This window comes from Mesocricetus auratus, unplaced genomic scaffold (assembly GCF_017639785.1).
Source record: "Mesocricetus auratus isolate SY011 unplaced genomic scaffold, BCM_Maur_2.0 Super-Scaffold_100055, whole genome shotgun sequence".
In the NCBI taxonomy this organism is placed as follows: domain Eukaryota; kingdom Metazoa; phylum Chordata; class Mammalia; order Rodentia; family Cricetidae; genus Mesocricetus; species Mesocricetus auratus.
The window spans coordinates 4,050,837-4,078,460 of NW_024429232.1; the positions used below are offsets into that span (position 1 = coordinate 4,050,837).

The 27,624-nt window shown below is 51.8% G+C and overlaps 1 protein-coding gene across 5 annotated transcripts in view; it reads left to right on the plus strand.

The window, feature by feature from the left end:
* Positions 1–27,624, plus strand: part of Mroh1 (maestro heat like repeat family member 1) — a 63,465-nt gene that overhangs the window by 31,617 nt on the left and 4,224 nt on the right. For 4 of the 5 annotated variants that reach the window (XM_040736346.1, XM_040736349.1, XM_040736345.1 and 1 more), the window contains 23 exons: positions 3,909–3,982; positions 5,487–5,606; positions 7,888–7,995; positions 8,256–8,400; positions 8,609–8,649; positions 8,958–9,099; positions 9,427–9,479; positions 9,915–10,022; positions 10,681–10,800; positions 11,056–11,178; positions 13,289–13,435; positions 13,513–13,539; positions 14,377–14,499; positions 14,703–14,782; positions 14,979–15,093; positions 15,184–15,279; positions 15,837–15,941; positions 16,905–17,040; positions 17,117–17,229; positions 18,164–18,316; positions 23,685–23,839; positions 26,409–26,574; positions 27,040–27,236. In XM_040736346.1, coding sequence (XP_040592280.1) covers positions 3,909–3,982; positions 5,487–5,606; positions 7,888–7,995; positions 8,256–8,400; positions 8,609–8,649; positions 8,958–9,099; positions 9,427–9,479; positions 9,915–10,022; positions 10,681–10,800; positions 11,056–11,178; positions 13,289–13,435; positions 13,513–13,539; positions 14,377–14,499; positions 14,703–14,782; positions 14,979–15,093; positions 15,184–15,279; positions 15,837–15,941; positions 16,905–17,040; positions 17,117–17,229; positions 18,164–18,316; positions 23,685–23,839; positions 26,409–26,574; positions 27,040–27,236 — 2,647 coding nt within the window. The remainder of the gene's footprint in view (positions 1–3,908; positions 3,983–5,486; positions 5,607–7,887; positions 7,996–8,255; positions 8,401–8,608; positions 8,650–8,957; positions 9,100–9,426; positions 9,480–9,914; positions 10,023–10,680; positions 10,801–11,055; positions 11,179–13,288; positions 13,436–13,512; positions 13,540–14,376; positions 14,500–14,702; positions 14,783–14,978; positions 15,094–15,183; positions 15,280–15,836; positions 15,942–16,904; positions 17,041–17,116; positions 17,230–18,163; positions 18,317–23,684; positions 23,840–26,408; positions 26,575–27,039; positions 27,237–27,624) is intronic. The other variant, XM_040736347.1, reaches the window with a different exon arrangement.

Consider the following 27,624-nt stretch of genomic DNA (forward strand, 5'->3'; position numbering starts at 1 on the left):
CAAGCATTCCAATGTGTGTGAGCCTATGTGACCATTCGCCTTCAAACTACCACATGACTTAGAACTTAGGGTTCCACACATGCTTGGTAACTGTTCTGCCTGTAAGCAACACCTGCAGCCCCAAGTTTCCTACTTCCCCCGCCCCATTTTCAAGACAGGGTTTCTCTGTGTAATAGCCCTGGCTGTCCTGAAACTCGCTCTGTAGACCAGGCTGGCCTGGAACTCACTGAGATCCGCCTGCCTCTGCCTCCCAAGTACTGGGATTAAAGGGGTGTGCCACCACCGCCTGGCCCAACTTTCCTACTTTTAAGGGAGATTTATTTGATTGGCAATAAGCTTCAAAAAGATAATCACAGTGGTTTAGGTAGGCTTAAGTTTTGGTGAGTGGGATGGCCTTAGATTCGAAGTTCAGAAAGGTAGACCCTGTTGCCTGGGGCTCTTCCAGGCAGTGGCTTAAGGATCCTTAAGGATCCACCTGCCTCTGCATCCCTAGCTGGCCCTAGTGCTGGGATTAAAGGCGTGTGCCGCCACTGCCCAGCTGCTTCCTTATTCTTTTTTTTTTTTTTTTTTTGGTTTTTCGAGACAGGGTTTCTCTGTGGCTTTGGAGGCTGTCCTGGAACTCGCTTGGTAGTCCAGGCTGGTCTCAAACTCACAGAGATCCACCTGCCTCTGCCTCCCGAGTGCTGGGATTAAAGGCGTGCGCCACCAACGCCCGGCTTGCTTCCTTATTCTTACATTGCATCTGTGTGTCTCAGCAGCCACTCTTTACCTGCCTTTCCCTTGGCCTCTGTGTTCTTTCTCTGAGCATTTCATGTGGGAATGTTTGCAAACAAGAGAGAATTGTCTCTGTCTGCAGCTGGTTCATAGTGTGCTTCATTTCTTTCTGAACTACCTTAGAGAACTTCTTGCTTTCATAAACACAGATTGAAGATGCTTTTACATTTTTGTCTTGAAATACAGCTCACATATGGAAACTGCACAGATGGTGACTGTTCTTTTCAGTAAGTGATAACATCGTCCATTATTTCCTACCTGGACGAAGAATAAAGGAAAGGGAGGCAGTGCCCAGGGCCACTAAACGACCACTGAGGGTGGCTTCCAGCACAAGAACATGCTACTGTTTTGCATGTTATGTAAAGAAAGGGGAATTGCACAATGTTGATCATTTTGTATCTGACTTATTTTTTGTTTCTGTTTGTGAAATGTTTGTACATCCCAGAGTTCATCATGTGTGATGACCTGTGAAGTTTGTACCCATTGACTGGCTGTGGATAAGTGGATTCTCCCAGTTTCTTACTTAAAGAAGACCACTACTGTTTCCTTTTTTCCTTGGCACACTTAGTTGGATGTGTATCTAGGACCAAAATTTGAGGTTGTAGGTATACATGTGTCTGGCACTGCTAGGTAAATGCATTCCCTTTCCTAAAATCTCCGTTGGAGTGAAGCCAGTCCTTTGCATTCTAGCCAGAGTAACTCATTTTGTAGCAAGCCACTATTTAGTTGTTTTATGTGCCAGACGGTAGCAGACCAAGCCATCTTTCCCAAGGTTGTCCAATCCAGCAAAATCCCTGAGAAGAGCAAGATGGAGCACACAGACAAACACTTTTCTTGGAGTCAAGTTTTATTATTATGTGGTCTGAGCCTATAGCCACTTCTGTTGCTTTAACACTAGGTAGCGCTCTGAGCTCAGGTTTACACCAGTTCCTGTTGACTTAAAGCCATATAAAATAGGACCAGGATAGCAACTTCAGGAAAATTAGGCTGTCCATAGTTGTCTATTGCTCCCTGAGAAACCCTAGTGAATGAGCCACTCTTTGGGCTTCAGTATAAGTTCCAGGTACGACACAGGTTCTTTTTAAATTTCTCTGAAAAATTCACACAACACAGATAAACTTCTACCCCAGTGGTATCAGCTGTCTTGGTCTTTGAATAGCATAGCCTTATCACTGACACCTTTGTGTCTTTCTCTCTAAGACTCTAGGGTCTAGCTGTGCTTAGTTTTGTTGTTGTTGGTTTTTTTATTTATTACGTATACAGTGTTCTGCCTGCATGCATGCCTGCACGCCAGAAGAAGGCACCAGATCTCATTGCAGATGGCTGTTAGACACCATGTGGTTGCTGGGACTTGAACTCAGGAACTCTGGAAGAGCAACCAGTGCTCTTAACCTCTGAACCATCTGTCCAGCCCGTTTTTTGTTTCTATTTTTGTTTTCTTGAGACAGGGTTTCTCTGTGTAGCCTTGACTGTCCCAGAACTCACTCTGTAGACCAGGCTGACCTTGAACTCTGCCCTCCAAGTACTGGGATTAAAGGTGTGCACCACTGTGCTCAGCTGACCATGGATAGTTTTTGTTTCATCTGTTTGTTTTAAAGACAGGATGTCGGGTATTCCAGTCTGGCCTTGAGTTTGTTATATACCTGAAAATGACTTTGAACTCCTCATCTTTCCACTCCTCCTTAGTGCTGAAATTTTGGGTGTTCACCCATACTTGTTCTTATTCAGTGTTTCAGCTCCATGCCCAACAAACAAATATCCTGCCTGCTTAGCTACATCTCCAGCCCTGGTTTTTATTACATACAATGGCATAATTCATTTATTTGGGGGGTTGGAGAGATAACTCAGAGGTTACGAGAACTGACTGCTCTTCCAGAGGGTCCTGAGTTCCATTTCCAGCAACCACATGGTGGCTCACAGCCATCTGCAATGAGATCTGGTGCCCTCTGCTGGCCTGCAGGGATGCATGCAGGCAGAACACTGTCTACATAATATATAAATACATTTAAAATAAAACCAGTGATGTTGAGTACAGCCACCGCGTGACTGTCACACCCTCTGTGGAGTTCCTTCCTGAAGCCCTGAAGCTGCCCACTTCCTGGTGACTGTCTTCAGTCTCTAGTCACAGAGGCCCATCTCTTCTTCCTGCCTCAGTTTTAAGTCATGAGTGTTTTTCAGCATCTTCTGAACGCTGCACATCTGCTTCAGGTCAGACTTAGGGTTTCTGTTGCCTGAGCTTCCGTAGCACACATCTTGTTTGCCTGTTGTTACCACCAGGGCTGCACCAGGCTTGGCGTGGTGGCTCCAGGGGAGCAGGGCATGGGCTCAAGGAGCATTTAGAAGTGGGCGGGGCTGGGACACTGGGGACAAGGCCATGTTTCTTTGAGGCCTCTGCCCTCACTTTCCGGATCTACCTTTTGCTGCTCTGGGAGCTGTTGTTCTGAGGGCCATGTGCCTCTGGGTTCAGGCTCCTGACTTGTGAAATTGGGATCAGGATGGCATCTTCCTTACTGAACTGTCTGTGTAATGAGAACATTGTCACAAGCATTGCACCCAGTGCCCTCATTTTTCCTCCCTGTTTCCTTCTTTTAAAGAAAAGTGATGGGGGCTGGAGAGATGGCTCAGAGGTTAAGAGCACTGACTGATCTTCCAGAGGTCTCAATTCCCAGCAACCACATGGTGGCTAACAACCATCTATAATTCAATCTGGTGTATATGTAATAAATAAAAAAATCTTTAAAAACAACAACAACAAAAGAAACGTGACTATTTTACTTACTCTATGTATGTGCATGTGCCTACATGAGCCCATGTGCAAGTGCCCATGGAGAGGGGAGGCATCTGATGCTTCGTCGGACCTGGTATAAGAGCAGTGAGCATTCTTAACTGCTGAGCTATCTCCCGGTCTCTTTACTTCCCTTAGCGTGAGACAGCACCTGGTCCCTTTTAACTTTTTGATTGGTAAAATGTTATTTGCAGAGTTTTTTTCTCCTTCAGAGCAATGGGCTTATGCCATGTCCTCCTTCCACATGAGAACCAAGTGAAGTCAGGTTCCTTGAGACTTCAAGGTAGATGTGGCTAGGATGACTGGTCTTGGTTGGTAGAGACTAAGCCGTCTTGTTTGCTTATTGCAGCTGCTCAAATGGAGATTAAGAAGCCCTTTATCCTCTCATCCATGAGGCTCCCTCTTCTGGACACCAACAATAAGGTAAAGTGGACAGGTTAGCGTGGCCATTTTTGGACTGGGTCAGTTAGTTTGGCTCATCGTAGGCAGCCAACAGAAGGGTGGCCAGAAGACTGAAGCGCTCATCCTACCAGTCCCTGGTGCAGGCAAGCAAAGAGACGCACACGTTTGTGTGGACAGGCCTGTAGTAAGATGGTTTCTTTACTCTTTTGGCTTTTGTGTTCTTTTGGGGGGCTGCCACCCAGCTCCCAAGTGAGTCACACACAGTCTTTTTCTTAGTTATGAGTGTCTGGCCTTAGCTTGGCTTGTTCCAGCTTTTCTTAACGTAAATCAACCTTTTGTCTCTGGGCTTTCCTTTTCTAGTCCTGTACACCTTTCTTTCCTTCTCACTCTGGGTCTTGCTGTGTAGCCGGGTGGCTTGCTCTCCTCTCCGTATTCTCTTGCTCTATAGATCCTCTCTGTCTGCCAGCCCTGCCCATCCTTCTCCTGCCTCGATATTAGCCATTCAGCTCTTTATTAGACCATCAGGTGTTTGAGACAGGCACAGAACCACAGCTTCACAGAGTTAAGTAAATGCAGCGTATTCTAAAGCCACACACCTTAAAATAATATTCTACCACACAGGCTACCTCTTGTTTTTTTGTTTTTTGAGACAGGGTAGCTCTGTGGCTTTGGAGGCTGTCCTAGAATTAGCTCTGTAGACCAGGCTGGCCTTGAACTCACAGAGATCCACCTGCCTCTGTCTCCTGAGTGCACCACCACTGCCCAGCAACAGGCTACCTATCCACATTATTAGTGAACTGTTAGTGACCCCACGCCCCCTCAGGGTTAGGACCTGTAAGCCCAGAGGCTCAAGCACCACCCTGAGGTTTACTATTCACCAGAAGGACTCAGAGAACTCAGGCAGCTGGTATACTCACCACTTCCTACAGGGATTGTTTAAATTGGCTGGGGGGCTGGGTGTGGTAGCTCACAACTGTCATCTTAGCACTTGGGAGTCTAGGAGTTAATGCCTGTCCCAGGCTACATAATTAGACCTTATCTCAAAACCAAAAATCAGCTAGGGAAGAACTCTTGGGACAGAGTTCAGGAATGTCCGAACCTTCTGTGGGCAGGGCAGTGTTAGTACCTTGGCTTAGAGCAGATCTTTAGCAGAGTTGTTTTCAGACCTGAGGATGGAGCTTGGTAAAAGTGCATGCAGGAGGGCGGCTGGTGAGATAAGGTGACTTCTGAAGGGCTCAGAGGAGGGCAAGAATGTATGTGGGGTAGCAGGGAAGAGGCTTTTCTTTGCAGACCGGCACATGTCACGAGGTGCTAGCCAAGAGCTGAGCTTCCGTGAAGCCATGTGTTATGTCCTGCACAGGTGTGGGTCCAGGGGTGTGAGTGTAGGTATGTATGCCAGTGTGTCTGTGAGTCTGGGTGCAGGTGCAGCTTAGGTGCAGGTGTGGTGTAGATGCATATGGGTGTGGGCACTGCACATACAGATGCTCCCTGTGCCCCTTCCTGACCTTCTCTTGGCTCTGGACAGGTGAAGCGAGCTGTGGTACAGGTGATAAGTGCCATGGCCCACCATGGCTACCTGGAGCAGCCTGGAGGTGAGGTGATGGTCGACTACATTGTGCAACAATGTGCTCTGCCCCCGGAGGAGGTAAGGACCACTACCAGCAGACCCACTCTTTCTGGATCTTCAGTCTGTGTGTCTCTTGATCACTCTTAGTCCTGGTTACCAGGAAGAGTAGCTAACCTGGCAGCAGGTGGCTGTGTGTGGGCTGAGGTTCCTTTTGGTTTCTGAGTCAAGGTCTTTGCATCTTGTGAGTCCACTCAACAGGTACCTAACTCAGAAGCAGAGGCGGAAGACAGAAACTTGATTCTCTTTGATTCTTTTCTATTTACAAAATGACTAAACCAGCACCAGTTTCTCTAGGAGAGCAAGGTAAGACAGGATAAGGTGGACAGCAAGTGGCGGTGGGTGTGGCTCAGCTGCCTTGTGCTTGGCCTGGTGCGCAGAGTCCGGACTCATTGAGGAAATGAGTGCAGGCAGAGTCGTAGACACGGAACTAGCTAGCGAGTACTCAAGCTCTTGGAGTTAGCAAAGCTAGATTGTCCTAAGGTCAGTTCATAGTAGACATGTATCGCTACTTTTCTATTGCTAGGATAAAATATCATGACCGAGGCAACTAGTAGAAGGAAGGGTTTGTTTGGGCTTCTGGATCCAGAAGGATAAGAGTCCATCATGGTAGAAAGACAGCGGCAGGCGTGGTGGCGGGAACAGGAAGCTGAGAGCTCACATCTTCTCGGCAAGCAAGAGGCAAAGAGTGAACAGGAAGTGGGGCGAGACCACTCAGAGCCTGCCCCAGTGACTCACTTCCTGCAGCAAGGCTCCACCTCCACAAACACACTTCCAACTGAATAGCCAGGACTCCAGGCGACGTTTCTCATTCAAACCACCATATGTGGCCTTCTTGTGCTCTGTCATAGTGTTTATGCAACAACTCCAACGGACTCCTGTGTTTATTCTTTTAAAATATAATTCTAAAAAATCTAGGGCTGGAGGGATGCCTCAGCAGGGCTGCTCTTCCAGAGGCCCTGAGTTCAATTCACAACTGTCTATAATTGTAGTCCTATAGGATCCATTGCCCTCTTCTGGTATGCAGATGTGTATGTAGACAGAAACATTGAATATATATATATATATAATCACCTTTTTGGCTTTGTCCAGACAGGGTTTCTCTGTATTGTTTTGGAGGCTGTCCTCGAACTCACAGAGATCCACCTGCCTCTGCCTCCTGAGTGCTGGAATTAAAGGTGTGCACCACCAATGTCCAGCTATAATAAATTTTTTAAATTTAGATTTTTTTGTCTTATGTGTGTGAATATTTGCCTGCATGTATGTATGCATATTGTGTGCATTCTTGGTGCCCACCAAGATCAGAAAAGAGCATGCGTGGTTTCAAGCTACCTAATGGTGCTGGGAATTGAACCCAGCTCCTCTATAAGAGCAGCAAGTGCTCTAAACCTCTGATGCATCGCTTAAGCCCCATATTTTTTTTATTCTTTAGGAATTTCCTATAATATATTTTGATCATATTCACGCCCTACTCTCCCTCTGACTTTTCCCAGACCTACTTTCTCTTTATTTATAAAATGTATGTGCTCGGCTTGGCGTTGGTGGCACACGCCTTTAATCCCAGCACTCGGGAGGCAGAGGCAGGCGGATCTCTGTGAGTTTGAGGCCAGCCTGGTCTACAGAGCGAGTTCCAGGACAGCCTCCAAAACAATACAGAGAAACCCTGTCTCGAAAAACCAAAAAAAAAAAAAAATAAGGGTGTGCTCATACATATTATAGCACATGTATGAAGAAGACCAGAGGATAGCGTATGGAAGTTGGTTGTCTACACCCTGGGGTCTTAGGGTTAAAACTCAGGGTATAAGGTTTTGATGGAAGTGTGTTTTCCCACTGAGCCATCTTCCAGGCCCATCCTGCATTTGCCTTGAAGTTCTAGAGGTCATGCATAATGAGCCCACCTTTGGAGGAAGCCTTGCCAAGGTTTTGGGCCTCACAGGTCAATTCCTTCTTTAAAAAAGAAGAATCTGAGAGAGGGGGAGAGAGATGTATGTATGCATGTATGTGTGTGCAGGCACACACGTGTCACGCCTGCCCATGGAGCAAAGACAACTTTCAGGGGTTGCGCTCTCCCTGCGCCATTGGGTGTGGGCCTCACTCAGACTCCAGTCTTACATGGAGAGCGTTTTTTACTCATCGAACCATGTCACAGCTTTTCTTGAGTGACTTTAGTACACTTTATGGAAGGTGGCAGACGTGGTGACGCTGTTAGGGGCAGGTTTGGTGGTGCGCCCCGTTTCCTTTCCTGCTAACACGGGTGTGTGGACAGCCATCCTTGTACGTCCTCACTTTGCCTCTTCCCTAGCTGGAGAAGCCCAGTCCTGATGGCGAGGACCTGGCAGTAGATAGTGTGCGGGCGGTCAGCATCCGCACCCTCTACCTGGTCAGCACCACAGTGGACAGGATGAACAGCGTAAGTGTGTGTCTGGGACTCGGGGCTGCTGCCTGAGCTGTCCCTTCCTGAGATTTCCTGCCCTCCCTACCCCTGACCTGGGTGACAAGTGAGCAGGAGTAGAGGGAGTAGTGCTCAGCAGCCGCATGCCTGTCTTAGCCTGAGGCCCCTAAAGCTGCCCTGCCCCGTGTAGATGTGGAGACCAAATCCTGTCAGCACTACGGCCCTGGAGGCCCTGCCCAGTGCTTGCAGTCCACAGACTGTGGCCCTCTGTCCCTCAGGTTCTCTGGCCCTACCTGCTGGAGTTCCTCACCCCAGTGCGTTTCACCGCGGCCCTCACCCCACTCTGCAGGAGCCTTGTGCATTTAGCCCTGAAGAGGCAGGAGGCAGGGGCAGATGCTTCCCTCGTCCAGTACAACTTGAACGGTGTGAGGCCCAACCACCTTGCACCCGACCCCGCCAGTGCTATGCCCTTAAAACCTTTCTCAGCTCTCTGCCCCTGCCCCTGCCCCTGCCCCTGCCCCTGCCGCTGCTTTTGCCTGATATCCTACCCCTCTGCCTGCTTCTGCGTATGACCTGTCCTTTTCCCCACACCTGTCCCTGCCTTGTAACAATTTCCGTGTTTCTTGTCCAGCAAACCTCCCATCTCCCTTCGCTATGACCACAAGACTGCTGGTAAGCAAAGGGTCTGTTATTGTGTCCAAGCACACTGGCCGATACTGTCCTTGTCCTTAATGGGATATTCTCACAGTGTCAGCTCGGCCATGGTTCCCCTCTGTGTCCAGAGTCCCTGCCCGTTCTTGTGGCAGGCTATGACCCTTGCCACCGTGTCACCGAGGTGGCTCCCACCTTGTGTCTGCTGCTGGCTTTCCTCACCCCTGGGAAGCCGGTTCTCAGGTTGGGCACTGTGGTCTGGGAAGTTGTCCTACACATGGTGCAGGGGACTCCATGCTCAGGCAACCCCCGTCTTGCCCCTCCTTCAGGTTGTGGCCTCTAATCCCTACCTGGGAGACGGACGTGGGGCAGCCTCGTTGCGCCTCCTGAAGGTTATGCATCGGAACATCCACCCTTCGCTGGGCCAGCGGTGGGATACAACCATGCCTGTGCTGTTAGAGCACCTAGACGGTGAGGCCAGTCAGACTAAGGAGCCCATTAGCCATCCCTGACCCCACCTGTACCCAGTCTGTCATAAGGGCTGCCCGATACAGATCAGGGTTTTGTGAGCTGGAAGAGGAAGAAATAATCTTAGCTGTTATCTAAGAAAGGGCCTGGAAGTCTCGAGAGGTGTTACGTGGTGACAGGGGGAAGTGGGCGCAGCCTGTAGTGTGATTGGCTGCTGCATTCCTCCTGGGAGTTCCTCCTGGGCACTCCTTTCATGAGAGTTCCTTTCATGCGTGCTGGGATGAACATGCCTGGCAGGACCCCAGCCGACTGGGTTACTGGTCATTTCAGAGCACACTGAGGAAACCTTGTCCCTGAAGGAGTGGGAAGAAAAGCTTCTAGTGGTGAGATGAACAGAGGGCCAAGGGTCTGTCTGGGCTGCTCTGGGACATTCTGGGCCTGGGCACGGAGGGCTGGGGCAGCACATGTGGGACTGGTGTGTTGTGCCTTCCGAGGGACTTGTTTTACATGCCACCTGGTAGGGTGACGAAGGAATGGAGACTCTGGGGTGAGAATGGTGGTGGGCCTCAGATTTCCATGACAGGGCTTCTTCCCTCTATCAGCCAGCATCAAACTTGAGGCACTTTGGGCCATGCTGGCACCAGAAAGTGGTCTTCCCTCTTACTGCCCCCAGCCTAGCTCATAGTAATGTGTGCTTCAGCATGCCTCACGGCTGCCCACCTTCAAAGACCAACAGGAGTCACCATGAGGCTGTCCTGTGGTGGACTCAGGCCTCAGGCCCTCCCACACTAGCCGCTCACCGATGCTCTCATCCACAGTTCCTGCGAGACACCCTGGCCGTGGTGTCTGACAACACGTGGATCTGCCAGCTGAGTCAGGAGATGTGCAAGCAACTGCCCTCCTACAACGGGACACCTCAGGAGAAGGTGCCAAGACAGGCCAGCTTGGGCCAGGGCCCAGTGTCTGTGTTTTCAGTCCTTGGTCTGTCCTGTCTGTGCCTTTGTCTCGTGACTCTGGCAGCCCTGGCCAACCCAGGAGAAGCAAGTGGGATTAAGAGCCTCTTCAGTGCAGCCAACAGCTGGGATCTGGAGCCTGTTGACTGCTACTTGTCCCTCAGACAATGCCCAGGGCTCACTGGTCCATCCTCATGGGGGCCTTCCTATGTCCTGCTTGTCCCTCAGACAATGCCCAGGGCTCACTGGTCCATCCTCATGGGGGCCTTCCTATGTCCTGCTTGTCCCTCAGACAATGCCCAGGGCTCACTGGTCCATCCTCATGGGGGCTTCCTATGTCCTGCTTGTCCCTCAGACAATGCCCAGGGCTCACTGGTCCATCCTCATGGGGGCCTTCCTATGTCCTGCTTGTCCCTCAGACAATGCCCAGGGCTCACTGGTCCATCCTCATGGGGGCCTTCCTATGTCCTGCTTGTCCCTCAGACAATGCCCAGGGCTCACTGGTCCATCCTCATGGGAGCTTCCTATGTCCTGCTTGAGATACAGCTCTCCAGTAGCAGTGAGTGCCACCACAGTGCAGGTGTCTTAGCTCAGAAGTCACGTGCATTTGTATTCTCTGCTCTTGTTCCAGAATTTCCTATATAAGTGCATAGGAACCACACTGGGTGCTGCTTCAAATAAGGAGGTCGTGAGAAAACACCTTCGAGAGCTGCTGGAGACAGCCCGATACCAGGAGGAGGCAGAGCAGGAGGTAGGAAACGCTACTGCAGGGCTGCCAGGCCGCCGGCATCTCCCTGCTCTCAGGCAGCAGGCCAGTGCATGCTCATGTATGCATGTGTGGCACATTGCCTACTCTACACATGTGCTCACATGCGTGCAGTGTGCCTTTAGGTTTATGTGCATGGTACTCTGTGTACGTGTGTCTGTGTATTGTATGTCTATGTTCCTCCCCACACAGCATGTGGGCCACTGTGCCCAGGTGTGATCACCCTGTGCACCTTCCCAGGGCCTTGCCTGTTGCTGTGGGATTTGTGCCACTGCCCATCTTGAGGACACTCTGGCACAGTTGGAGGACTTTGTGAGGTCCGACGTGTTTAGGAAGTCCATGGGCATCTTTAGCATTTTTAAGGTAAGGAGGTCACCACCCAGAATGGAGACCTGGGTGAGTAGATCCCTCTCTGTGGCTGCTTTTCAATGTCTGTGGCAGGATGGGTTCCTGCTACTCTGATTGCATCTCTCTCTTTTCAAACTCAAGGCTAGGGCTGAGTACCCTCAAGCTCAGAGTGAAACAGGAAACTACCTTGCTCTGCAGCCAGTTTGCACCCTGGATGCTCTCCTGGGCCGGGGCTTCCTGCCCGCAGAGGGCTCCCAGAAGCAAATCTAGCTGGTGGTGGTGGCATGCCTCCAGTTGTGGGCGATAGATAAGAGGAGTTCTGAGTGGCAAGGCTGCATGCTGTGCTAGTCAGTTTTCTGTTGCTATGACGAAATGCTTGAGAAAATCAACTTGAAGGAGGGAAGATCTACTTTTCCTGTCGTTTGTCAGTTGTTTAAGCCTGTGGCAGGCTGGGCATGGTGAAGCGAGCTGTTCGTCTCACTAGCCGAGAAACAGTGTGCTTGCCTTTGTGACAACAGCGCTTCCCTCTAAACCCGTGATGTTACGAATCCATCCCTGAACCAAAGGCTCCCATCTCAGAGCACTGCTACTCTGGGGACCCGGGGACTTTACAGACGCTTCCAAACATTGTATCGCTAAACATTGCGTCACTGGGGACATTTCTTACCTGACCCACACGGGTGGAGAACTGAAAGCTGTGCCCTCCTTTATGGCCAGGCTCTCTGCTGTGTTTTGTCCTGAGTGCTAGGATTTTAAGCATCTACCATAATGCCCAACTCTTACAATTTTGCTCTGTCTCTGGTGACTTGTTCTATTCATGGAACCTGCACACCTTTTTTTTTTCTCTTCCTTTTTCTTCCTCTATTTCTTTTTAAAAAGTGCTTTTAGATTTTTTGGGGGGTCAGGGTTTTCAAGACAGTTTCTCTGTGGCTTTGGAGGCTGTCCTGGAACAAGCTCTTTTAGACCAGGCTGATCTCGGACTCACAGAGATCTGCCTGCCTCTGCCTCCTGAGTGCTGGAATTAAAGGCGTGCGCCACCAATGCCCGACTGTGTTTTCAGATTCTTAAAATTTTATTTTTAAGCCGGGCGTTGGTGGCGCACGTCTTTAATCCCAGCACTCGGGAGGCAGAGGCAGGAGGATCTTTGTGAGTTCGAGGCCAGCCTGGTCTACAGAGCGAGTTCCAGGACAGCCTCCAAAGCCACAGAGAAACCCTGTCTCGAAAAACCAAAAAAAAAAATTTATTTTTATGTGTATCAGTGTTTTGCCTACATGTATGTGAACTGCGTGCATGCCTGATGCCCACTGAGGTCAGAAGAGGGCGTTGGATCCCCTAGAACTAGAGTTATGGATGGTTGTGAGCCACCATGTGGGTGCTGGGAACTGAACCTGGGTCCTCTGCAAGAACGAGTGCTCTTAACCACTGTGCCATCTCTCCATCCCCCCTATCTCTTATCTTGAGACAGGTCCTTACTGTGTAGCCTTGACTGGCCTCTAGAACTTGAAGTATAGACCAGATTGGCCTCAGACTGAAAGAGATCTGCCTCTGCCTCCCGTATCCTGGGACTAAAGGGTGTTCTACCGTGTGGAGCTGCTGTCCTCCCTTTCTAAGGTGGACATCTACAAGCCACTAGGGCAGAAGGCTGGTCCTGCCTCCTCAGCCCTTTCCTGCAACCAGTTGGTTCACTGTGGGCCTGCGTGGGGCATCTGGTCTGACCATGTGCCATCCCTGGGTGCTGCCTCTGGTGACCCTGACTATCCCTGGCTATTCCCGGGTCCTTAGAGTGCAGAAAGCACACTGCAGGCAAGGCTCGCTGTGGAGAGTGGCTCTCTGAGTGACTGGCCCTCGCTGTGGAGAGTGGCTCTCTGAGTGACTGGTGCCCTCGCTGTGGAGAGTGGCTCTCTGAGTGACTGGTGCCCTCGCTGTGGAGAGTGGCTCTCTGAGTGACTGGTGCCCTCGCTGTGGAGAGTGGCTCTCTGAGTGACTGGCCCTTGCTGTGGAGAGTGGCTCTCTGAGTGACTGACTGGCCCTCGCTGTGGAGAGTGGCTCGCTGAGTGACTGGTGCCCTGGCTGTGGAGAGTAGCTCGCTGAGTGACTGGTGCCTGCTGGTTTCTCTGCCTCCCAGGACCGGAGTGAGCATGAAGTGGAGAGGATGAAGAGCTCTCTGATCCTGTGCTATGGGCACGTGGCTGCCCAGGCCCCTCGCGAGCTGATGCTGGCCAAAGTGGAGTCTGACATCCTCCGCTGCATGTTCCAGTGCTTCAGCACCAAGGTGGGTGGCATTGCAGCCTCTGTGTGGGCGGCCACGCAGCTCCAGACTCCTAACGCGTTTCACTTTTTGCTGTCTAGGTTCTGGGAATAAAGGTAGAGACCAAGGTATAGTGTATAGCAATTGTATGCAAACTCTGCCTTTTCCCTCTCTTCTCTGGGCTGGGCTTTGGGCCAGAGCCAAACCCAGAACTCGCTGGGCTTCCTGGCCATGGTGGTCCTGGGGAAGTGTTGTGCCCACTTCCTTTTGAAGCAGCTCTTCATGGGGCCGTAACATCTGAGCTCCTACTAAGGGGAGAGCAAAGCGTCTTCTGCCTCTAGGCCATAGGTTGTGGGCCACATCCTTGGAGTCAGCTGGTAGGCCACCTATAGCTGTGTCTCCCACAGCCCAGCAATAGCTCTGGGTTCCTTTGGCTCTGCTCCCAATGCTTTTGGACCTGCTTTTCTCTATACCCCAGAGAGCACCTATGGGAGGGCTAGTTAAGCCCAGAGCAATGAAAAGGGCCAGAGGTTCCCTTGGTCTCGTTAACATGTTTCCCCTGTGATATCCCCATACTAACCTGAGAGGCCCCTGTGGGGGACAATTGGCTCTTCCTGGACAGCGGGGAGCCTTCTGGGGTGGACTGGATTGGTAAGGCTCTTCTAGTTTTTTGTTTCCTAGCCCATAGGAGTAGGAGGGCCTGGCACTCTGTGCTCAGGGTGGCCCTCCTTGTGCCTCCTGTGGAGCTGCCACACCACAAATAGCCGTTCCTTGTGGGCCAAGGTCCTAGGACGCCTCCTCCCCCAGGTCCCCGGGTCCTCCTTGGTCAGGAGGCTGCTGTGGGGCTTTATGGCCAGGAGGCTCTGGCTGTTGTAGAAAGGGCCTGTGCTCCAGCCCTGTGGCTGCTCTAAACACAGCAGCTCTTGGGGCAGGCGTGCAGACTGTGCAGCCAGCTGTTCCCCTAGGACCCAGCCCTGAAGCTCTGCCTCGTCCAGAGCCTGTGCATGGTCTGCCAGGCCATGTGCAGCAGCGCACAAGCTGGTTCCTTCCAGTTCTCCAGGAAAGCAGAGCTGGTGACACAGATGATGGTGAGTTCTGAGCTGTTGCCGCTAGTGGGAGGTGGGCCTGGGGAGGCGAGAGGGACGAGTGCGTGATGCAGTCTAGGGGCTCAGTGCCACAGACAGGGTCTGCGTCTCAGAAGCCTCCACCACCCACATAGGGTGAGACACAGGGTGAGCAGGGAGCAGGCTAATTCCTCCTATGAGGGCCAGTTCTGTGCTGCCACCCCAAGGAATTCATCAGGGCAGAACCCCCAGACTGCCTGAGAACACCCATTCGAAAGAAAGCCATGCTTGCCTGCACATACCTGATGTATCCTTTCCAGCCTCCCTGTGTGGGCCTGTGGTCTGCATGCATACGTATGGACTGCATTATGTTATCCGAAGTATTCTGAACGTAATAGCAGCTATGCCATCCATGTGGGTCCAGTGGTTGGTTTCTGGGAGGGAGCAGGCTGGAGAAGGAAGACATCTGGGTTCGTCATTGGAGCCCTTAACCTGCCACTCAGCAACTTGGAGCCTGAATTGGAGGAGCAGGCCCAGGCAGACGTGATCCACAGCTGCTTACACAGTGTCATGGCCCTGCCGCCTGAGCCTGATGGGGAGGATGGCACCTGCCAGGAGGTATTGTCATTTCCATGGGGGCAAGGGAGTGAGAAGGCCACTGAAAGAATGGGACCTTGCATGGGTCTGGTGGCTTGGCTCTCCTTCTAGTCTCTGTATCTGGATACCGTGTGTGCCCTTGAAGATTTGTTGACAAGCCTGCTGCGGCGGAACATGACCCCCCAGGGCCTGCAGATCATGGTTGAGGTGCGCTGTGGGTGTAGCTGTTGTGGGTGATGGTACTTGGTGACCCCATCTAGTTTCTGGCCCCTCTCCTGCCCCCCCCCCACTGTGGTTAGGTACTGCAGAGACAGTTTGACAGCCTCTTTGGGGGAGGAGTCCTTCTGCCTGGGCACTCTGACCAGACAGTGCCTCTGCCTCATTTTCCTACAAGTGCTGGGATGGAGCACAGGCGTCCTGGCTGCAGTCTGTGTGCTAGCCCCCTTAAGGCGAGCGAGATGACAAAATGCACACCCTGCTGTGGTGGTCTTCCCATCCTTCCATTGTTGCAGTGGCTGAGGCAGCACCGATCCCCAAGCTAGGTACCCAGTGCCTAACAGGCTTGACTCATGCTCAGCCACCTCGAGGGGCAGGGCTGAGCTGCCGCAGACCCTGATGTGGGAGCCACTCTGGGTCCCACTTGGGTCCTTGCAGCCCCTGAAGCATGGCCCAGCAGGGAGGCTGAGCTTGTCCTTGGGATACGGGCTTCTGCACTCCTGGGTTCCTCCCCCAGCGGGCACCTGTTTCAGGTCCGTTTTTTACAGCACCTGAGCCCATGGATCAAGTCCCCGAGGGGTCATGAGCGGGCGCGGGCGCTTGGCCTGGGCGCCTGCCTGCTGCAGTTCTCCCTGGAGCACTTGTGTGTCAGGGTGAGTACCCCAGACCTCACCCCTCCTCCCTCAGTCCCTCTGCCGGGGACACCAGTGCTCCTCACGTCCCTGTGCGCCCTGTAGGCTCCCTGGTCTCCTGCTGCTTCCCTCTCTTGTCCCACAATCTTCTCTAACAACTGCCCCAGACTCAGCTCAGGGTAAACCAGCCACCCCTAGGAGGGATGTGTTTAGATCTTCACTGCCACTTAGCTTTGATTGACACTGACTGTTAACCAGAACTTGTACAGGGTCAGATCGTGGGTTTTTACAAACATCTTTTTGTCACCTATCCTGGGGTACTTCTCATGATGGTCTGTGTATTTATGGGGTTTGTGCGTGCTTTTCCCACAACCACGGTCTGACATGAGTTTGTCTTGGTTTATGTTGACATGAATCTAAGCATTTTGGGAACAGCAGCCACTTGCTCCCAGGTCCTGCATCCTGCAGTGGACTTTCCCCATTGACCTGAAAGTCCTCTTCTTGTCTGGTGACTTCTGGGATATGGAGTCTCTGTACTGGGCACAGCTGAGAGGGGGCCAGGGGACGTGTGGTGTGTGTCCTGGGGGCGGGGACACACAACCTCTGGCAAGAAGGAGAAGACTGCTCAGAGGAGGAAAAGACTCAGTATATGAGGGGAGCAGAACTTGAGCCACGGACTGGGACCCATTCAGGATGAAGGGTACCCTGTCTCCTTCCCCCATCCCCAGGGTTACCATCTGGGGAGAGTCACTCCAAGGGTGGTGGCTGAGTCAGCAGAGTGTGCTTTTGCCTTCTCTGCAGCTCAAGTAGAAGCCCCCACTCCCTGTGCTTAGGGAGCCAGGTAGACTAGGTGTGAGGGGAAGTTTGCTGGGGCCATCAACCACAGGGAGGGTCCCACCCACATAGTCCCTCTGGGTCCTACTGGGTGGACTGTACTTGACTCCCTCAGAATTCCTACAGCCCTTCGTACCCTTCTTTCCCCAGACCTTGGTACCCTTCCACAACCTGGGTCTCCTCGTGGGTCTCTTTGCTCCACGGTGTGCTGACACATGGCCTACTACCCGCCAGGAAGCTGTGGGCTGTGTCCATTCCCTGCTGTATTTGCAGCTGGGCTATGAGGGTGAGCTCTGCTGGGGACATGGGTATGGGGCCAGACTGGAACCACCAGGGAAGCCTCAGTCAACTCCCACCCTTAGGCTTCTCCCAAGACCATCGTGATGATGTGGCTGAGCGGCTTCTCACCCTGAAAGACGGCCTTGTGCACCCAGACCCCACCATCCTTTTCCACACTTGCCACAGCATAGCCCAGGTACTTACGGGGTCCCACAGTGAGGAGGGGCTACCGTGTCAGGGCCTAAGGGATGTCCCAGGAGCACTTGTTCCCTCTAGTTGAGCAGGCCCCATGGGGCAGCAAGCAGGCTTCATCCAACAATTAGTGCCTGGGGCCCATTTGGTCAGTACTGCCATACGGCTCACACCTGCCTGCCTCGGAACACTACAGTCTGGGCAGGGTCAAGGTGTGTTGTGTGGTAAGGTCTTAGTGGAAGGCCTGAGGAGATCTGAGATTTGAGACCCAGCTGGCTCTGCAGTTGTCTGCTTCCTGCTCCCCAGCTTTCGTACTGAGGCTGAGGATTTCTCGAGTGAGTTGAAAACGACTCAGTCACATGCATGGTCCAGCATGGGCCTATCTTTGATCCTAGCTGGCTGAGGCACTTGGTAGGCCAAGATGTCTCTTTCATGCCATAGATATTGTGCTCTCTAGGTACCATACCCAGCCTGAACCATGGGGCCAGATGCCTAGTCTGAGGCTCGGCAGGGCTCCAAGGATGCACAAAATAGCTCCTCCCTCGGAGACTCCTCTCTGGTACCGTGCCTATGCACATTTCTGCTCTTTTGGCATGGCCAGGGTCTGTGGCAGAGTCTGACGGGAACATTCAGCGCTAGTCCTGGGGGGTCAGAAGGAGTTGGGCTCTGTAGCTGGGGTTGGCATTTTCTAGGTTGAGGAGAGAAAGAAGACGAGGGTCATTTCAGGGCTTACTTAAGGTGGCAAAGCTGCAGGCCTGTCCTGACCCCTGTATTGTATGAGTTCCCAGGTCACTTTCCTGTCCTCTGTTCAATCCCAGCCTAGCAGCTGCCCAAGGACCACTTCCTGGAATGGAGCTAGACTAGGAAGGGCGAAGAGTCTTCTCTCAGAAAGCGGTCTGGGCTGATCCGACTCCGCTCTGGTGTCTCCCTTCTCCCAGGTTATTGCCAAGCGCCTCCCATCGGATCAGCTCATCAGCCTCTTGCTCACCATGTTTGAGAGCCTGGGAGACCCCGACAAGAACTGCTCCCGTGCATCCACCGTCATGATCAACTGCCTGCTGAAGGAGCGAGGCAACGTGCTGCTGGAAAAGGTGGGGGTGCAGCATGCTCAGGCTGAGGGCGGGGCTCGGACTGGGGGCCCTAGGCTTGCTGCCTAGATAGATGCTCCTTGACTGACCCTTACATCTCTGACTGTGCCTGTTCTGGGCCTGATCTAGACAAATCCTTTTCTTATCTGAAGACCACTTAGAATTTGATAAAAGCAACTCTATTAAGAATTTAATTGCCAGGCGTTGGTGGTGCACGCCTTTACTCCCAGCACTCGGGAGGCAGAGGCAGGCAGATCTCTATGAGTTCGAGACCAGCCTGGACCATCAAGTGAGTTCCAGGACAGCCTCCAAAGCAATACAGAGAAACCCTGTCTCAAAAAAACCAAACAAATTCAAGTGGGGGTGTGGTGGGACATGCCTTTAATCCCAGCATTCAGGAGGCAGAGTGAGTTCCAGGACAACCAGGGCAACACAGAGAAACCCTTGGTGGGGGTGGGGAAAAGAAAGTGCAAGTATGACATGGTTTGGGCCCTCTGTCCTCAGAGTCGGAGCCATTGGGAAGACTCAGCAGGGGGATCACTTGCGCGTAGAGATGAGGAGAGAGAGAAGCAGCCAAGCATGGTGGTAGACACCTGTGGTACAGACTTTGGAGGTGGAGATGAGGAAGATCGGGTTCAAGGCCAGCCTCAGCTGTATAGGTAGTTTGAGGCCAGCCTGAGCTACATGATGCCATGTCTACCCCCCCACACACACACACCTACAAACACTAACACTGAGCTGATACCTGTTGATTCTATTACCAGGGAGGAGATGGGTACACTGGGTACCCAGGTCCCGGGGGATTGCCAGCATGAGACTTGAGGATGTCATACAGAAACTCCATCCAAGTTCATACGCAGGACTGTGTCTGCCCCTGCTCTGTACAACCTGCTCACCATGCCTAGAGGCTGCAGCCCACACCTGTCTCCTGGTGGTTGTGACTGGACATTGGCTGTGCAGTAAGAGTGAAGTGTCTCTGCAGCCAGTCCCTCTGGATCTGCTAGGCTCCCACAGGCTGGACAGCCAGAGAGTAGGTTAGAGTCCTGAAAGGTGTGGGCTCAGATCATTTGCTGGAGGGGATTTTGAGGTTCTGTATCAAATAGAAGTATCCCAGAAGAGGAGCTGGAGTGTCCGTTCACACAGTCACCCCAGGCAGAGTCATTTGCCAGCTTCTAAGTCGCCCGTAGCCCCAGCTGACACACAAGTGTCTTGCAGATGGTGTGAAAGTGAGATCCCTCCTGCCCCTTGTGCTAAATCACTGCTTCTGGCTCATGTGACATCTCTAGCATGTAGCCATAGTCTGGGCTGGCTGGGGAGCACTCTCTGAGGTCATATCCCAGTCAGGACCTACCTGGAGAGTTGTGGTGGTGGTTGCAAGGCTCCATTTTCTGTATTTCTGTGATAGGTTTGTGATATCCCATGTTAGGATTTAATTTGCATTTTCTGGATACCGAGAGCTAATTTAATGGCTTCTTTTGTGAAGACTCTGATCTTTTGCCCATTTCCATGCTGGATTGTCTGTGCTCTTCATACTGATCTTTAGGAATATCCTGAGTATTCTGGAGGTTCCGCTAGTGAGTAAATCTGACGGAAGAGCTGATGCTGTGGAGACGCTGTCTGATTAGATCCTGGAGGGGAGCAGAGCAGGGAGGGAGAAGGGTACATGTGCTGTTGGGGTCCACCTGGTGCCACAGAGCTCCCTGGGTCAGATGTCAAGGGATGTACTGGGAAGAGTTGGGCTGGAGGTGGTGGTCACTAGGTATATGCGGCTAATCCACCGTTTGCTTACCTGTCATCCAGTGTAGATGTCTGGGCTATTTCTCCCTGTTGGCTGGTGTAAATGAAAAGTCAGTGAACACAGCTGGACAAACGCCTCAAGTCCTTGTTTTTATCTCTTTGGGTGTGTGACCAGACTGAAGAATATTTTAAGGCTTTAAAGAAATATATTTACTTAGGGCTGGAGAGATGGCTCAGCTGTTAAGAGCACTGGCTGTTCTTCCAGAGGACCTGAGTTCAATTCCTAGCACCCACTTGGTGGTTACATCCATAACTTCATTTTTAGAGTTATTTATTTTATGTGTATGAGTATTTTGCCTGCATGCATGTATGTGTACCATGTGTGCAGTGCCTACAGAAGCCAGAAAAGGGCATTAGAGCTTCTAGAACTGGAGTTAGAGACTGTTGCTGGTTCCCAGCTGTCCTGTCCATCCAGAGTCTGTGAGCTCCCGTAAGCTCAGGTCAGCTGTCTTTGTGGGTTTCTCCATCGTGATCTTGACCCTCCCCCTTGTTCATGCAATCCCTCACCCTTCTTTAACTGAACTCCCACAGTGGCCCTTCTGTCTAGAATCTCCCCCATCACTCTCCTGCTCCATCCCCCCACAGCTCAACCCTCCTGATCCCTCGTGTTCTCATCCCCATTCCCTCTCCTCTACTACCCCAGTTTACCCAGGACAGGCCATTTATTTCCTCTTCCCAGGGAGATCCAAGTGTCCTCTTAAGGTTCTCCTTATGACCTAGCTTCTCTGGGGCTGAAGATCATAATCTGGTTGTCCTTTGCTTTACATCATGTCCACTTGTGAGTGAGTGCCCACTGTGTTTGTCTTTCTGGGTCTGAGTTACCTCACTTAGGATGAATTTTTCTAGTTCCATCAATTTTTGCCTGTGAATTCCATGATGTCATTGGTTTCTTTTTTCTGTTGAGTAATATTCCATATGTACCACGTTTTCTTTATCTGTTCTTCAGTTGAGAAGCATCTAGGTTTTTCCAGGTTCTGGCTATTATGAATAATGCTGCTATGAACATAGTTGAGCAAGTGTCTTCGGGGAATGGTTGAGCATCCTTTAGGTATATGTCCAACAGTGGCATCACTGTGTCTTGAGGTAGATTCCCAATTTTCTGAGAAACTGCCATACTGATTTTCAAAGCGGCTGTGCAAGTTTGCACTCCCACCAGCAGTGGAGGAGTGTTCTCTTACTCCACATCCTCTCCAGCATAAGCTGTCAACAGCAGTTTTTGATCTTGGTCATTCTGACAGGTGTAAGATGGGATCTCGGAGTCATTTGCAGCAAGAACTCTTGCTAACCCTGGTTTAGTTTTTATACGTGTGTATGTACATATTTATTTGTATGTGTGTATGTATGTGCGTGTACATGCATGCACCACATGTGTGTATGCATATGGAGGCCAGAATCGAGGGTTGGGTTCTCTGGACCAGTTATAGTTAATTGTGAGCCACCCAAAGTGGGTGCTGGGACCCAAACTCTGAGTCCTTTGGAAGAACAAGAATCTCTGGTGGTGCGTGCGTGCGCGTGCGTGCGTGTGTGTGTGTGTGTGTGTGTGTGTGTGTGTGTGTGTGTGCAGATTCACAAAGAAGAATGTAGATTTGGGGTTTGAGGGGCCAGGGGAGAGGTAAGCTCATGAAGACATGGTTTCTTTTGGGTTGTGGAAACTTCTGAAATCAGCTGTGTGATGGTCTGCATAACTATCAGTGTGCTACAACCATGGCGGTGGAACCATGCCTTCATGAAGCTGCTGTGAACAAATGACTTAGGCCAAGCTGATAGATAGGGCAGGAATACTCCCAGGTGCCCAGAGAGCAGAGGGGTGGGGCCACAGCCCAGAGGAAGACAGATAGACAGACAAAGGTCCAGAGAGAAGACAAAGCCTGCCTACTTGGCCAGGAAGTGGGTTCTGTGCAGAATTTAGAAGTGAAGGTGGGCTTCTAAGTCAGAATATTAAGGAAACTGCCCCCACTGCAAGGCCACCACACCTAGTCACTGATGTCATTGTTGGCAGAGAAGTGCTCTCCAGAAATCGCTATCCTAGAGACTCAATGCTTGTCACAATGTCAGAGAAGGGCTGGAAGTATGGCTCAGTCCCTACATGATCCCAACAAACACAACTTCTCCCAAAGAAACAACAGACTTCCCAGAAGCTGGAAACAGGAAGCTTTCACTTGCCAGTGTCCAGATGCCACAGGCCTGCTGAGACCACAGCTGGGTCAGGACACAGAGCCAGAAAAAGAAGGTACAGATGAGCAGGTAGATGGAAGTAGGCCACCCAGTGAGTGAACCCTGGGGTTCACTTCCTGTACCCAAGGCCATCCAGTGACCCCAGTGTCCTGCTCACACCTGAGCCCTGTAGTTCCACGAGGGAACTGCCCTGTGTAGTCCAGAGCAGCCTCCTGTACCCTTCCTGCTTTACCAAAGAGAAAGGGTCTGGCCTTGGCAGTTCCCATTGGATCCAGAGATTCTGGATCCAATGGGAACTGCGTCTGTGGTTGCTGAGGAACTTTGATTCCACTTAGTGGTTCCCTCACTGAGGACAAAAGTGACTAGCTCTGGTCACAGTGTCTTGACTTGCACTTCTGTAATCTCTACATGCAGCTTTGGCTTGATGTGTTGTGGGGGTGGGGGTGCTTCCATGTGTAGAACCAGAGAGGCAATTCGTGAGCTAAGCCTGCAGACCACCTCGGTAGGCTACATTTTGGAGGATAATTGAGACTGCAGATCTATCCACTACATTTAGGGAGTTCTAAAGGGAGTTCCTACCCAGAGCTTTTCCACTCACTCGTTTGTGCTCTCTGTGTTTGTGTTAGCTGCTTTGTACAGCAGCAAGACACCCACAAGCTCAGGCAGGCAGTGGTGACACTCGCCTTTAATCCCAGCACTCGGGAGGCAGAGGCAGGTGGATCTCTGTGAGTTCAAGACCAGCCTGGTCTACAGAGCGAGTTCCAGGACAGCCTCCAAAGCCACAGAGGAACCCTGTCTCAAAAAACCAAAAAAAAAAAAAAAAAAAAAAAAAAGACACCCACAAGCTCAGGCAGGTGTCACCTCAGATCCTACCCCTCCCTCTCTGAGTCACCCTCTGGCCCAGTCTTACCCATGTGTACATTGCTCCTGTTTTGTCCACCCTTTCTGCCTCCTGACCTGGTTTCTCATATGGGTCCTGTCTCTAGCAGACAGTGGCTGAGTTGCAGAAGCACTCTAGAGGCTCAAGGGGCCCCTTTTATCTCACGATCCTTAATCACCTGCTCTGGACATCTCCAAGTAGATGTCCTTCCCCCCCAACCCCCTCTAGTGCTGGGGAATCTAGTAATCCAAGGTAGTCTCCTACATATTGGTAGATGCTCTATCACTGGGCATGGCCTACTTGTCTCTTCCTGTGTGGGATCTAGGTTCTTGTTCTTGGCTGCTCACACCCATGGAGAATTGTTGGACCTTTCTGCAATAGCCTGTGGCCTGTGGTCAAGAGCTCTGGGTTTCTAAGGACTTTCTGTCTCACAGTCTGGGCTGTGGGGCCTTCCCCGTCGTCCTGATGTGGACGTGCGCCCTGGGCTGCCTAGAGCTTCATGGCCTGTCTTGTCCGCAGGTGCCTGAGATTGTGAGCGTGTTGCGAACCAGGCTGCGGGATACCCAGGAGGAGCACGTCCTGCCAGCTGCCCAGCACAGCGTGTACCTCCTCGCGTCTCAGCACTGCGAGGCAGTGGTGTCCAGTCTCCTGGGGAGCCCCCTGCCCTTTGACAGGTACTCAGCACCCTGAGCTTGCTTTGTGGAAACCATACTTCAGCTTTGGGCGTTTTCCCTGCATGGCACAGTGCGTGTCCTTCAGCGCCTCTCTCTCTCTTCAGCACCCTAAGTTCTCTGCATGAGTCCCCATGGGCCTGGGCTTGTGGAAAAGATGATCACATTGAAAAAGGCCCTACTCCTCAGGTACCCAAGGCATCTGTCCCTCTCCAGATGTCTTAGGATTCTGGTTAGACCCTTCTTGGGACCTGGGCAGTGGTGGTGGCACACCCCTTTAATTCTGGCACTCAGGAGGCAGAGGCAGGCGGATCTCTGGAATTCAAGGGCAGCACTCATCACCTGTGAGCAGAGCCCCACCCTCTAGGAACCTGAGGACCCTGTGTCCACCCTGTATCAGTGCGCCTCCCTGCCTCCGCACCGTCTTTCTTCTTGCCTGCCTGTCCTTCCCTGCCTTCCTTTCTCTTCCCCTCCTGCCCCGTCCTGAGGGGATGGGTTTGCTTGTCTCCTCTTTCTTTGTAGTCTCGGTTGGAGGCAGAGGTTATCCTTGAGGTCACTACTGGACCAGGTCCCCACCTGTGCCTGTGCCGTCCCTGATGTTAGGGCACAGGATACGTGTATCATTATCAACCCTTGTTCTTACCAAGCTTGGCTGTGCAGAGGGAGAGAGGGAGAGGGAGAGAGGGAGAGGGAGAGACCTGAACTCGGGAAGAGCACCAAACACTCTTAACTACACAAAAATACCTACTCTGAGTGCAGAGTAGGTATTCAGCCTCCAGGTCCCAGACACCACTGTGCTGCTGTTGCTGTCTGGGGGCGGGTGGGGGGGAGGGTGCTTTGTCTCACCCTGAGCCTTGTGAGTAGACTAGAAAGATCCCTTCCGCCTTATGTGCTTAGTACACTGCTCTTGAGATACAGTGATGTGGTTTCTTCTTTCTTCTGTGTATGGCTGGGTTTTTTTGTTTGTTTGTTTGTCTTTTTGTTGTTGTTGGTTTTTTTTGGGGGGGGTTTCAAGACAGGGTTTCTCTGTATTGTTTTGGAGGCTGTCCTGGAACTTGCTCTGTAGACCAGGCTGGCCTTGAACTCACAGAGATCCGCCTGCCTCTGCCTCCCGAGTGATGGGGTTAAAGGCTGTGCCACCACTACCTGGCTGGCTGTGTTTTATCTCCACTGTTTGTCCATTCCCAGAGGATGTTCATAACTATCTCTGCCCGGGCTGTCTGTTGTAGAGAGCATAAAGAGCCCATCACACACATGTAGCCGAGTGACTGGGGCAGGTCAGCGTGTTGTGCCAATGCTGTGTGCCGAGACAGGACTTCGTGTTTATAAATGGTTCCGCAAAGATCTAAAGTCTACTTCCTGACATATAAAGGTGATAGGAGATTTAAAGTTGTGGCCCACCACGCTTGTCCACATCTGTGGTAGACTGCTGTCTAAATGCAAAGCATTGCAAATGTTATGAGGTCCATAGGATCTGAACTGTTCGTGCTCTGGCATCTCATAAACTTCTGGCCGTGCCTTGGATATGGGTGGGCTTGGCTCTGGTGTGCAGCCAGGCACCAGGGGAACTGAGCCTGACCTCAAGGCACTTAGATTCTGTTCTGGTATGCATCCTCCCTGACACTGGACAGGACTTTGCCTTTCTCACAAACGTATTGGCCTTTTGTCTTACAACTTGGAGGATGTTTCAGATGGCATCTGTGAAATAATGCCACATTTCCAGCTTCTGTTGGTGGCTATGGAGGGCATGCCTATCCCACTGTCTGTAGCTGCCGACTTTACTGCCTGCCGCTCTCATTTCTGCCTCCTGGGTACTGGGATTAAAGGTGGGCACCAGCATGCCTGGCTCCAGTTTCTTTTCCCTCCCAACTCACCATCTCTCTCACCTGCTGTTTCTGGGCTGGCGCCAACATGTCCACCACTTGTGACATGTGCCTTGTCTCTACAAAGTCTCTTTGGTTCTCTTAATCTCATCTCTTACATTTCTGTGTGTATGTACATTCCCACAGAAATAGGACACAGGACTAGCTCTGGAAACTGGCTCTTTCCTTCTACCGTGTGAGTCCCTGGGATTGAACTCAGGTCATGGGGCTTGGTGGCAGGTTCCCTTACTCACTAAGCCATTTTTCAGGCTTCATATCTCTTAAGAGTTGCTACTTGTAGAGTTCCTAATTTCCAGCAGACATTTTGAAGTTTGTCCTCCATCTCTGCAGACACATGGACATAGCTGTTTCCAGTGCTCTGGACACTGCCATTAGATAGAGGGGCCATCCTGTAACGCCTGAGTATTCTTGGGCCTTTGACCATGTGACGTCCCTGAAGCCTAGGATGGATGCTTCCCCTGGAGAAGCCTAATCTTTGCTTCCAGCAGCCCCTAGGGCCTTCTGTGTACAGGCCAGCAGTCTTCTCTCTGTCCTGTTTCTGGACCCTGGGATCAGAGGAAGGGGCAAATTCAGATCTGAAATCAGGACATTTCTTTGCCAGCAAGACCTGGGAGACTGCAGCATAAGGCAGTGGTGGGCAGGGTGTTGCAGCCAGCAGTCACTCAAAATGTGTTTCCTTCCTGTCCCAGTCACACCTGTGCCCTGTGGCGGGCACTGGCTGTGGAGCCCAGCCTCACCACTCAGGCCTTAGGGCTGCTTCTAGAGAAGATGAGCAGAGATGTCCCATTCAAGGAGAGCCGCGCCTTCCTTCTGGGCAGCACTGCCGACAGGGTGGCCACATTGCTTCCCCTCGCGGTGAGTAGGGCTTCAGGGGCTGCTTCAGCGCTGCCCCTGCCCCCACACGAGGCTTGGGCACCGCAGAGGCCCTGGCAGCTGTGCTGGGGCTCATAAAGACCAGCAGGTGTTGGCTCCCAAAGGAGCCCACGTCACATTGTACCCTTCGGAAACGTAAGCCCAGCCTTCCAGCCATACTTTAAGCAATAAAGCAGCTGTGAGAATTTCCTCTCCCTTCTAAGGAACCAAGAACAGATGGTCTGACGTTTGTCCCCACAAAGACCACACTGCTCCCCTGTCCTGCCTCATGCCCAGAGGATTGCCCTATCTGCTGCATGGCTTCTTGGGTCCCTCCTGCCTCTTCTTAGGGACCCAAAACTTCAAGTGTACATGGGGTTCATGCCTTAGCTTGGACCCCTTTGAATCCTGGATATAGGGGTACAGAAACTGCCTAGAGGGAGCTGTGACCTAGTGACTCTGCCCCAGGCCACCTGTGCATTGTATGAGGTCCTGTCTGCCCCATCCTCTGGAACTGTGGTCCTGGAGCTCTACCCTCGGCTGTTTGTAGCACTCCTCCTGCGCGTCAGCTGCACTGTGGGTGTCCAGCTGCCCAGGAACCTGCAGGGCAAGGAACGGAGGAGCACCAGCCCAGCCAAACCAGCCAGGAACCTTGATCCCTGCAGGTAACAGGGCTCCATGCTTACTTGTAGGCACAGGTGGTGTGTGTGTGTGTGTGTGTGGCATGGGTGCACAGTACTGGGGACAGGGAGAGCAGGGTGCCAGCTTCCTGGCCCTGAAGAAGACAGACTTTGCTTCCAAGAACCAAAAGTGCTCCCTGTGCAAGTTGGGTGGTCGTTTGTGACCCTTCAGTGTTTTAATGAGTTTCCAGGTCTGTACACTTCCTGAATTTCTTCTCACCTATGCAGGTAGCCCCAAGCTGGGATAGTAAGGTACCACATGGCTATGCTGACTGGGGCTATGGAGCACTCAAGTGAAGTCAGCCTGGCATTCTTGAATTTTGGCTGGGCCAAGCCTCTGTATTGTCTCAGCTTAGTAACCTAGTCAGGAAGT